Raw genomic sequence first — 12,206 nt, 5'->3', positions numbered from 1 at the left:
CACCTAGTTACTGGTCTCAACAATTTGTCAGAACAGGTCACAACAAGCATACACACACACTCACTCACAAACACGAGAGCGAGGGCGAGAGAGACCGAGACAGACTCACGTACAGTGCATTTGGAAAGTATTCAGATCCCTTGACTTTTTCCACTTTTTGTTATGTTACGGCCTTGTTCTAAAATTGACTAAATAAAACATTTTCCTCATCAATCTACACACAATACCCCATAATGACAAAGCAAAAACAGGTTTTAAAAATATAAAAAATGTAAAACAGAAATAGCTTATTTGCATAAATATTCAGACCCTTTGCTATGAGACTCGAAATTGAGCTCAGGTGCATTCTGTTTCCATTGATCATCCTGGAGATGTTTCTACAACTTTATTGGAGTCCACCTGTGGTAAATTCAATTGATTGGACACGATTTGGAAAGGCACACACCTGTCTATATAAAGTTCCACAGTTGACAGTGCATGTCAGAGCAAAAACCAAGCCATGAGGTCGAAGGAATTGTCCATAGATCCGGATTATGATTGTGTCGAGGCAGAGATCTTGGGAAGGGTACCAAAACATTTCTGCAGCATTGAAGGTCCCCAAGAACACAGTGGCCTCTATCCTTCTTAAATGGAAGAAATTTGGAACCACCAAGAATCTTCAGAGCCTGACCAAACTGAACAATTGGTGGAGAAGGGCCTTGTTCAGGGAGGTGACCAAGAACCCAATGGTCACTCTGACAGAGCTCCAGAGTTCCTCTGCAGCACTCCACCAATCAGGCCTTTATGGTTGAGTGGCCAGACTGAAGCCACTCCTCAATAAAAGGCACTTGACAGCCCACTTTAAGTTTGCCAAAAGGCACCTAAAGGACTCTCAGACCATGAGAAACAAGATTCTGTGGTCAGATGAAACCAAAATTGAACTCTTTGGCCTGAATGCCAAGGGTCATGTCTGGAGGAAACCTGGCACCATCCAGGTGGTGAAGCATGGTGGTGGCAGGATCATACTGTGGGATGTTTTTCAGAGTCAGGGAATGGGAGACTAGTCAGGATTGAGGGAAAGATGAACGGAGCAACGTACAAAGAGATCCTTGATGAAAACCTGCTCCAGACCGCTCAGGAACTCATACTGGGGTGAAGGTCCACCTTCCAGCAGGACAATGACCCTAAGCACACAGCCAAGACAATGCAGGAGTGGCTTCGGGACAAGTCTCTGAATGGCTGGGCCTTGAGTGGCCCAGCCAGATCCCAGACTTGAACCCGATCAAACATCTTTGGAGAGACCTGATAATAGCTGTGTAGTGACGCTCCGCATCCAACCTAACAGAGCTAGAGAGGATCTGCAGAGAAGAATGGGAGAAACTCCGCAAATACAAGTGTGCCAAGCTTGTAGAGTCATACCTGTAACGATTTTGTTCCTCTTCTGACGAGGAGTAGGAAGGATCAGACCAATGCGCAGCGTTGTAAGTGTTCGTGTTATTTATTAGGAACAGAAACATTAAACAAAATAACAAAGAGAGTGAAACGAAAATGAAACAGTCCTGTAAGGTGCAGCAACACAAAACAGAAAACAACTACCCACAACCCATAGTGGGAAAACAGGCTGCCTAAGTATGGTTCTCAATCAGTGACAACGATAGACAGCTGCCTCTGATTGGGAACCATTTCAGGCCAAACACCTAGACATATAACACACAGAACAAAACATAGAATGCCCACCCCAACTCACGCCCTGACCAAACTAAAATAGAGACATAAAAAAGGAACTCAGGTCAGGACGTGACAATACCCAAGAAGACTTGAGGCTGTTTTCGATGCCAAAGGTGCTTCAACAAAGTACTGAGTAAAGGGTCTGAATACTTATGTAAATGTGATTTCATTTTGTATATATTTGCAAAGATTTCTAAAAAACTGTTTTTGCTTTGTCATTAAGGAGTATTGTGTGTAGATTGATGAGAGGTAATGAACTATTTAATACATTTTAGATTAAGGCTGTAACGTAACAAAATGTGGAAAATGTCAAGGGGTCTGATTACTTTCTGAATGCACTGTACACACACACAAATGCACACAAAGACACACAAACACTTGTGCGCGCCCACACGCATTCACACAGAGAGAGAGAGAGAGAGAGAGAGAGAGAGAGAGAGAGAGACACACACACAGAAGCGTCAAAGACCTTGAAAGCTATTTGCCAACCCAGTGGTGCTATCAGGTACAGTCCTTCAGGTAGTGTTGTCCATGGACTACAGTCAAGGCCATTGTACACACATACACTTCCATAGATTTCCTAGCGACATCTAGTGTAACAGGTTATACATGTAACAAAAACAGGAAGGCGGTGTCTTGGCTGCACCTGCTAATCATTCACCGCCACTGCTTTATTGCTTCATCTGTCATCCCGTGGCGTGTGTGGAGCACCATATAAATAGCTGCCTCAGACCTAAGGATGCCACGAACACAGTCTCCAGAACCTCTACTGTCAGCTAGCTGTGTTCTCTCTGCTAGGGAGTCTACACGGAACCTAACCATCGGACCTCTCTAAGGCAGCTTGTGATCTGGCATCCACCACTAGCCTTCTGGAGCATCTTTAGCAACCATGATTATCACCATATCTTTGATTTGGGCAGTGGTGATTGGTTTTTGCTGCTGTCTGTGGCTTGCTCTGGGGATCCGCAAGAGGTAAGCAGAGACACGTGCGTTGTATAGTAAAATGCCTTTACATGTCAAATGTTAAAAGATAAGAAATCAGATGTGGAATTTAGACAATAGCATCATGTAATGGAACTCATTGTCATGGAAGGATTTGGGAGATGTGGAATGTGGGTTATGTAGTTCTATTTCTTTTAAGAAAACTAAAGAGCAGCTGACTGAATTGTTTTCTTTCTTGGAGGTGTTATTTGTGTCATCTGTCATTGCTCTTAAAACTCAGATTGTTTTAAAGTTTTGTTGACTTTGGCAGGTTCTTCATTTTTGTTGAGACTTTAGTGTTGTTCACATTTCAAGAAAGTCGGAGCTAATTCAACGTATTTGACATGTTGCACTTTAAAACCAGATGGTTATGTATAAGTAGTATTGTTATTCTTAGATTGCTGCAGTGTCATTGCTGCAGTGTCATTCACTCTGCTGGATATGATTCATTACTTTCAATGTTGTTTGAATTGACCTAGTAGTTTGAGTACATCTTGTTTTAGCACACACTTATTCATGCATTACTATGTTGTTGTTTGGGTTACTTTGTTGCTGTTTAAGTCAAGTGTTTTAACATCTCTTACTTTATGTCTAAACATTACCTTTGTGTTTCTTATGTACAGCTTTCTCTGTTGGCTTGCTTGGGCATTGCTTTCTCGTTGTTATTATGTTACATGAGTGTTGTTGCTCTTCCAGACAACCAGGTGAGCCTCCGGTGGAGAATGGTTTGATCCCGTACCTCGGCTGTGCCCTCCAGTTTGGAGCCAACCCCCTGGAGTTTCTCCGGAGCCGACAAAAAAAATACGGCCACATCTTCACTTGCAAGATTGCTGGAAAATACTTTCACTTCCTGTGCGACCCTTTCTCCTACCATGCCGTCATCCGCCAAGGCAGGCATCTGGACTGGAAGAAGTTCCACTTCTCTACCTCGGTCAAGGTAAGGACAAACCTACCTATGAATTGTTGTTCAACTAAACATTTGGTGATATTGAGTTCGTATATCTATGTCTGTCAATGCAGACTTTCAAGAGTATAATTTTAAACCTCTCTCTGTCTCCCCCCAGGCGTTCGGCCATGACAGCATGGACCCCAGACACGGTTACACCACAGAGAACCTCCACCAGACCTTCTTGAAGACCCTGCAGGGCGAAGCCCTCCCCTCGCTCATCGAGACCATGATGGAGAACCTACAGTCGGTCATGCTGCAATCCGACACCCTCAGCCCCAGCAAGGACCGCTGGGACGTGGACGGCATCTTTGCCTTCTGCTACAAGGTCATGTTCGAGTCAGGCTACCTGACGCTCTTCGGCAAGGATCTGGGAAACAACAAGAATGCTGCGCGCCAGGAGGCCCAGAAGGCGTTGGTGCTTAACGCTCTAGAGAACTTCAAGGAGTTTGACAAGATCTTCCCGGCTCTGGTGGCCGGCTTGCCCATCCACGTGTTCAAGAGCGCCCACTCTGCCAGGGAGAACCTGGCTAAGACCATGCTGGCCGAGAACTTAAGCAAACGCCAGAACATATCAGACCTGATCTCATTGCGCATGCTTCTAAATGACACGCTGTCCACCTTCAATGACCTGAGCAAGGCCCGCACCCATGTGGCACTGCTCTGGGCCTCACAGGCCAACACACTGCCTGCTACTTTCTGGAGCCTGCTTTACATGATCAGGTATGTAGGGCTTAGTCTCATTCCCATCCTTAATGTCTCTTCTATAGACTTGTGTCGTATGTTTGGACAAGCTCACTCCATGTGAGACTAGTCAGGCCAGACTAAGTAGGCCAGAAAGTGTTACAAAGAGTTTAGTCTGTTAACCCAGAAGTAAAATCTTGCGTAATATGGTCAATTGCGTGAGTAACTTCTGTGTTCATACGTGTTGAACACCCCCACCGGCTTCATCCAATCCTGATGCATCCAAATAACAAGTTACAACAACAACAAAAAGCGGAACTAATGCTCCTCGGATCTCACGCATCTCATGCTGTGCTCATTGTGGTGGAGTTAAGGCCAGAGTAGTGTCTTTTGTAACAGTACATTGGCATCTCAACAATGCTCTGACTGCGGCTTAGCACTGGCTCACAGCACTGGCTCACACTCTTCAATAACAGAGGTGTCAAGAACCACTTATTAAATACAGTTGGAGAAACATAGCATTCCCTTTATGTCGTAGAGCTGCATAGAATGACCATATCCTCCTCTACCAAAGTGCACGTTGAGAATATTGTGATTAATCAATCTGTATAATCTGAACTTGATGGTTTTATTGACCCTATCTTGTCTTGTGTCTTCAGGAGTCCAGAGGCTATGAAGGCAGCCAATGAGGAGGTGAAAAAGATTCTGGAGAGTTCAGGTCAGCGTGTCGACCACAGCAAACCACAACTCACTCTCTCCCGGGAGGACCTGGACAACATGCCTGTAATAGGTAAGGGAAAGTTGCGATACACCTGGTGAAATAAAGCCAAAATTATTTAATAAATATTGTAACTAAATCATGTTTGATACCAAAGTCTGTCCATTCAATATGTGATTGTCAAATGTAATGTCTTCTTGCCTACAGACAGCATCATTAAGGAAGCCATGCGCCTGTCAAGTGCGTCAATGAACGTCCGAGTGGCTAAAGAGGACTTCCTGCTTCACCTTGACAACCAGGAGTCGTACCGCATCCGCAAAGATGATGTCATCGCCCTCTACCCCCAGATGCTCCACTTTGACCCCGAAATTTACGAGGACCCTTTGGTGAGTGATGCTCAGGCTCTTTCTTTTAAAGGTGAAGGGGGTCTAGCATGAATACCTCTTAACTAGGGCCAGTTTTACTTGATTTTTCTAATACTCCTCTACCTGTCAATCCACAGACCTACAAATACGACAGATATTTGGATAACAGTGGCCAAGAAAAGACAACGTTCTACAGGGAGGGGCGCAAACTGCGGTACTATTACATGCCTTTCGGCTCTGGGGTGACCAAGTGCCCCGGGCGTTTCTTCGCAGTGCACGAGATCAAGCAGTTCCTAGCGCTGGTGCTCTCCTACTTCGACATGGAGCTCCTAGACTCAGCCGTTAAAGTGCCTCCTCTCGACCAGTCACGTGCAGGCCTGGGGATCCTGCAACCCACCTATGATATTGACTTTAGATATAAACTGAAAACTCAGTAAGACAGACTCGACTGATATACTTTCTCCATAATGTGAATTGCATACATTGTATATTTAAGAATTTAAGCCACAATGATCCCACTGGGCACACACTGGTTGAATCAACATTGTTTCCACATCCTTTCAATGAAATGACGTGGAACCAACGTGGAATAGACGTTGAATTGACGTCCGCACTCAGTGGGATTTAAATACACTGCGATGTACTGTTATAATGTTTTTTTAAAGTTGATACAGAGAGGTTTTTGTTAGCCTCAGAAAGGTAGCATTGGTGAAAAGGCCATTTTAGGAAGAGTCCTGTTTCAAAAGTGTCTTTGATGGAACTCCATATAAATGTTATCAGTAATATTTACTGAATCTTCCACGTAAGCATTATTACTGTATCACTATTGCCGACCGCAATCTTTGAACTGTGAAATCATTCAACATTTCAGTTGTGCTTCTGTTTGTGACCTTCACAATCAGTAGTTGGTAATTGCCCCCCATTTACTGTGCTGTTGAATGACTCTTTTTGCGCTGATTGAGTAGTGTAATGTACATTCTAGTTCCGTTGAAGTATTCCCTATGCTGGGATAAAATAATTGTATTATCTGTATTAATGTTTACTGTGATATACCGTACAAAACAAGTATAAAAATGCATGTGATGTTTACTTTACAAAACCAGTAGAAATGCAATACATTTCTACAATGGTGTATTGTGCCACTCATTTCTTAATTGACCATTCAGTCATTACTTTGATCACTACTCACGCAAACATACACAAAGAAAAGCCACACTCATGGTATAGGTCATTCAATAAACCTCTAATAAAGTATCTCTCTCTCTCTCTCTCTCTCTCTCTCTCTCTCTCTCTCTCTCTCTCTCTCTCTCTCTCTCTCTCTCTCTCTCTCGGGGTCTGACAATCTGGATGGAAAATTACTGAGAATAATAGCAGGCGATATTGCCTGGAGGGAAGCTGAAGTCATTCCGCTACCCAAGAATAGTAAAGCCCCCTTAACTGGCTCAAATAGCCGACCAATCAGCCTGTTACCAACCCTTAGTAAACTTCTGGAAAAAATTGTGTTTGACCAGATACAATGCTCTTTCACAGTAAACAAATTGACAACAGACTTTCAGCACACTTATAGGGAAGGACACTCAACAAGCACAGCACTTATACAAATGACTGATGATTGGCTGAGAGAAATTGATGATCAAATGATTGTGGGGACTGTCTTGTTAGACTTCAGTGCAGCTTTTGACATTATCGATCATAGTCTGCTTCTGGAAAAAGCGTATGTGTTATGGCTTCACACCACCTGCTATAATGTGGATAAAGAGTTACTTGTCTAACAGAACACATAGGGTGTTCTTTAATGGAAGCCTCTCAAATATAATCCAGGTAGAATCAGGAATTCCCCAGGGTAGCTGTTTAGGCCCCTTGCTTTTATCAATTTTTACTAACGACATGCCACTGACTTTGAGTAAAGCCAGAGTGTTTATGTATGCGGATGACTCCACACTATACACATCAGCTACTACAGCGACTGAAATGACTGCAACACTCAACAAAGAGCTGCAGTTAGTTTCAGAGTGGGTGGCAAGGTATAAGTTAGCCCAAAATATTTCTAAAACTAAAAGCATAATATTTGGGACAAAACATTCACTAAACCCTAAACCTCAACTACATCTTGTAATAAATAATGTGGAAATTGAGCAAGTTGAGATGACTAAACTGCTTGGAGTAACCCTAGATTGTAAACTGTCATGGTCAAAACATATTGATGCAGTAGTAGCTAAATGGGGAGAAGTCTGTCTATAATAAAGCAATGCCCTGCCTTCTTAACAACAGTATCAACAAGGCAGGTCCTACAGGCCCTAGTTTTGTCACAACTTGACTACTGTTCAGTCGTGTGGTCAAGTGCCACAAAAAAAGACTGTTCAGCACAGTTGTCCCTTGGATGTACACAGAGCTAATATTAATAATATGCATGTCAATCTCTCCTGGCTCAAAGTGCCCTGAAGTAACTTGTCCAGTCATCAGATCATAAAACATAGAGTTTTACATAGATTTATGGATCAATGGATTCACATATTGATTTATGGATCCATATCTAGCTATCAGAGGTGGTGTCTACAACAAGGACACAGTCCACTAGCCATAACCATTCAAGGCCAGCTGTCGTCTGTACCATCCTGGCAGTGTATGTGTGCCAGCTGTGCAAGAGATCAACCCCAGGATGATAAGAGAACACTGTCACTGACACATTGTAACCCCAGCTGCAACCGTCAGCACAGCTGTCTCGCCAACATTACAACAGGCCAACGGGTTCATTTGTGAGCTACTGTCTTTCACAGCTGGAATGTAGTTATTGAATGATTATTCATGCCTTACTGTTGGTACAGCTGGGCTGAGCTGGTTTAATGATGAATGCAGCACAATTAATACGTTTGATCCTTTTTTATCTGTTTGTTTAAAAAAAAAATTTGATCACATAATATATATGATGCTCTCTCTGTGGTATCCTCTATGGGATCGGTGTCCCTATACCGGGACAGTTGAACTAACGTGCACTAATGTGTCTAGCATGATGTTGTAAGTAACAGCAAACTTTCCAGGACATAGACATGTCTCATATGTGTAAAAAGCTTAAATTCTTGTTAGTCTAACTGCACTGTTCAATTTACACTAGCTATTGCAGTGAAAAAAAAACATGCTATTGTTTGAGGAGAGTGCACAACAACAAAACACTTTTATGATGGCAACTGGTTTGATACATTCACCTCTGAAGGTAAATAATGTACTTACATTCAATAATCTTGTATTGATTTGTCATCCTGAGGGTCACAGAGATAAAATGTAGCATAGTTTTGTTTGATATACAGTATTCAAATGTAGGAACTGGGTTCTACAGTTTGAACCCCTGCTGTCTCTGGCTCCACATCTACGCCGCCCGGCCATCTAGATGTGTCATTTTGGTATAAAAGGATCGGGAGACAGGCGCATGTCACGTTCTGACCATAGTTCTGTTATTTTATTCTTTGTTTTAGTATGGTCAGGGCGTGAGTTGGGGTGGGCAGTTTATGTTTGTCTTTCCATGTTGGTTTTTGTGTTCAGCCTAGTATGGTTCTCAATCAGAGGCAGGTGTCGTTAGTTGTCTCTGATTGAAAATCATACTTAGGTAACCTGGGTTTCACTGTTGGTGTTGTGTTTGTTTCCGTGTGAGTGTTTGTCACCAGTTTTTAAAAAAACACCAGTTATGTGTCGGTTTTCGTTTTCATCACATCGTTTGTTTTGTATTTCAGTGTTCAGTTCGTTTTTAATAAATCGTCATGAACACTTACCACGCTGCATCTTGGTCTGATCCTTACTCCTCTTCAGACGAAGAGGAAATCTGCCGTTACAGCGCAGGAATGCGTAATAGGGTTTTTTATTACCCCATATTACAGCGTGCCATGTAAAGGCACAGGGACAAAGATCAAACACACATATACAACACACAGGGTTGAAACCCAAACAAAAGAGTGAGGAGTACCTCAAATAAATCACACTAGCGCACAATGATTATCACACGGGATGAGACCCGTAATCATCTGCACACTCCACAATGGCACAAAAGTCAAAACAACACAGCACAGGTACTCACACTACCAACAGACATTGGAACAATAATCGACAGCCCAATGGTGAAATAAAGGGCACATTTATACAAAGACAATCAGTGGGAATGGGGACCAGGTGTGCGTAATGACACAGTTACAGAGGGATCCGTGACAAGACGTGTGAAAGTTAGTGCATAAGCTAATGATCTATCATGTATGACATTCCTGGGAGTGTGTAGACTTAAATGTTGTATTACCATATAATTTTTGTATGTACTTGAACAAAATATTGTCCAGTATTGCAATGCTTCACTGGATCAATCTGAAACTTTGCACACGCACTGCTGCCATCTAGTGGCCAAAATCTAAATTGCTCCTAAATTCCTATATTATATTATGGCCTTTCTCTTGCATTTCAAAGATGATGAAAAAAAATCATAATTTGAAAACGTGTTTTTTTGTTTGTATTATCTTTTACCAGATCTAATGTGTCATGTTCTCCTACAATCATTTCACATTTCTACAAACTTCAAAGTGTTTCCTTTCAAATGGTATCAAGAATATGCATATCCTTGCAAGATCGAATCCCCGAGCTGACAAGGTAAAAATCTGTCGTTCTGCCCCTGAACAAGGCAGTTAACCCACTGTTCCTAGACCGTCATTGAAAATAAGAATTTGTTCTTAACTGACTTGCATAGTTATTAAATAAAGGTCAAATAAATAAATAAATATCTAGCCTTATTTCTCTATAACCTGTATCCAAAAGTACATCCTTGATGCTAATGATGCTCCAGAAGTAAACACATACGCTTAGACTGATGTGCCCAGGATTTAATCTCGTTTAAACTAACTGGTGATTAGATTGTACAGCAATGGGACTCAGAGGTGGGTGCTCACAAAAAAGACGCTAAACCTTGCGTGTGCCAGTTTTCGCATAAAGGTTGGTATTGATCCATTTTGAACTTGACAGGTAAGTGTGTGTATCTCCACACAAATCTCAGACCATGCATGGAGAGTTGTGTGGAGGAAAGGTGGAATTAGTGGCGGGGAGGATGGAGTCTCACAGTAAAAGCGATATGGATACTAATAGATATACAGTATATTTCCAGGCCTGAGGTTGATGAGGAGAGTAACCTCACAGAAAAAGAAGAAGAGGATAAGGAGAGTAAAGAAATCCGATGATGAGTTTGAATCTGATGAAGGTAGGGCTAGCCAGCTAGCTACCCCTGTCGGAGCTGGTGGGAACATGAAGGGAATTCAACATGGAGGACATTGTAGGGATCCCAACACCTGGGTGGCGGACGAAATTGAACCTGACAAGAGTGAGGATGACTTTACCTGTAGTGATAGACAGCAGAGGGTCGAACCTTGTCCCGATGATGATAAAGATGATTCTTGCCCAGTGTGAGTGAGAATTTGAGAGAATGGATACTTGCCTTCTGACTTATCCATATTTTTTATTTATTTATTTATTTCACCTTTATTTAACCAGGTAGGCTAGTTGAGAACAAGTTCTCATTTGCAACTGCGACCTGGCCAAGATAAAGCGTAGCAATTCGACACATACAACAACACAGAGTTACACATGGAATAAACAAAACATACAGTCAATAATACAGTAGAACAAAAGAAAACAAAAAGTCTATATACAGTGAGTGCAAATGAATGGATCCTAAATACAGGGGTAGAAGCTGGAAGGACATGACATACGTCTCGTATCAATATGGCCATGTGATTATTTAAAACACTTATTATTATTATTGCGGTGAGAACCGGAGTTTAACCAGAGTTTATTTTTGTTCAGCTTCATGTTGACATCTCTTGCTGTTTGCAGGAGAGCTGTAAGGATTCTGTCATGATCTGCCATCGCCTCTTCATGTGTGTCACCACATCCACAGAGTAGAATGTCATCTGCGATCACACTCACTCCTTAAAGTCCCTGTAGTGCTTCACACTGTCTGTGCTGGTATTCAGCTGCTGGCTTGATTCCAAATGGCATTGTCAGCCAGCTTCATCACATCACGTTTTTTCGTCTGTCATTTCCGGTCACAACTTGCAGACTTGTTTACGTCCTGCTGTGCGTTTTGTTGCTAACTTTACTTTGCTACCTGACAACTTTACGGTTTTTACTTTTTAATTGCAGTTTATATTTTTAGTTTTTCCCTCACTCAACTTTTTTTTTTCATTCAACTTTTTCACTCCGGACGCTATATCTGGACGTGTTTCGTCAGGCCCTCCACCAGCAAGCTAAGTAGTAACATTAACATGATGCCTTCTAATTGCTGTCGCTGTACTCATAATATACAGGAGAACGACCGCCTTACGGCGAGGATAGCTGTGCTGCAAGCCCAGCTTCAGACGCAATCGTTAGGCAAGGGTAATTTCAGTGTAGGAAAGGATGAAACAGCGTCTGTGCCACCAGTAAGTATAGATAGTAACGTTAGTATAAATCCCCTCGCACGGTCCCCGCAGCCGGACAACTTTGTCATGGCTTCTGGAGGGAAATGCTGTAGGAATGATCAAACGGTGTCACTCATTCAGCCGACAGAAACTTTCAACCGGTTCTCCCCATTAAGCAGCAAGTAGGAGTCAGAGGCCGAGCCTTCTCTGGTCTCTACTCCTCCCGTTACGGGGTCTGAGACGCCGAATCCTCCCACCATTAGCTCTGACAAATTGAAAACCCTAGTCATTGGCGACTCCATTACCTGCAGTATTAGACTTAAAACGAATCATCCAGCGATCATACACTGTTTACCACGGGGCAGAGCTACCGACGTTAAGGC

The 12,206-nt window shown here is 42.6% G+C and overlaps 1 protein-coding gene across 1 annotated transcript; it reads left to right on the top strand.

Moving 5' to 3' along the window:
* Nucleotides 1–2,323: 2,323 nt before the first annotated feature.
* On the top strand, nt 2,324–6,533 carry LOC110508825 (cytochrome P450 7A1). The gene is made up of 6 exons (XM_021589665.3): nt 2,324–2,679; nt 3,385–3,625; nt 3,753–4,357; nt 4,978–5,108; nt 5,244–5,422; nt 5,539–6,533. The coding sequence occupies exons 1-6, from the start codon at nt 2,597–2,599 to the stop codon at nt 5,836–5,838; spliced, it is 1,539 nt and encodes a 512-aa protein (XP_021445340.1). The 5' UTR covers nt 2,324–2,596; the 3' UTR covers nt 5,839–6,533.
* The last annotated feature ends 5,673 nt before the right edge of the window (nt 6,534–12,206 follow it).

The sequence above is a fragment of the Oncorhynchus mykiss genome, chromosome 28 (assembly GCF_057628025.1).
Source record: "Oncorhynchus mykiss isolate SJ-2025 chromosome 28, ASM5762802v1, whole genome shotgun sequence".
Classification (NCBI taxonomy): domain Eukaryota; kingdom Metazoa; phylum Chordata; class Actinopteri; order Salmoniformes; family Salmonidae; genus Oncorhynchus; species Oncorhynchus mykiss.
Note: the sequence above shows the minus strand (reverse complement) of the source record. Positions and strands in the feature narration are given on the sequence as shown.

What these genes read in the sequence shown, in the direction of transcription:
- LOC110508825 (XM_021589665.3), top strand. Translation starts at nt 2,597, where the DNA reads ATGATTATCACCATATCTTTGATTTGGGCAGTGGTGATTGGTTTTTGC. An exon ending in GGACAACATGCCTGTAATAG is followed by an intron (nt 5,109 to 5,243) that starts GTAAGGGAAAGT and finishes TCTTGCCTACAG; the next exon opens with ACAGCATCATTAAGGAAGCC. An exon ending in AAATTTACGAGGACCCTTTG is followed by an intron (nt 5,423 to 5,538) that starts GTGAGTGATGCT and finishes GTCAATCCACAG; the next exon opens with ACCTACAAATACGACAGATA.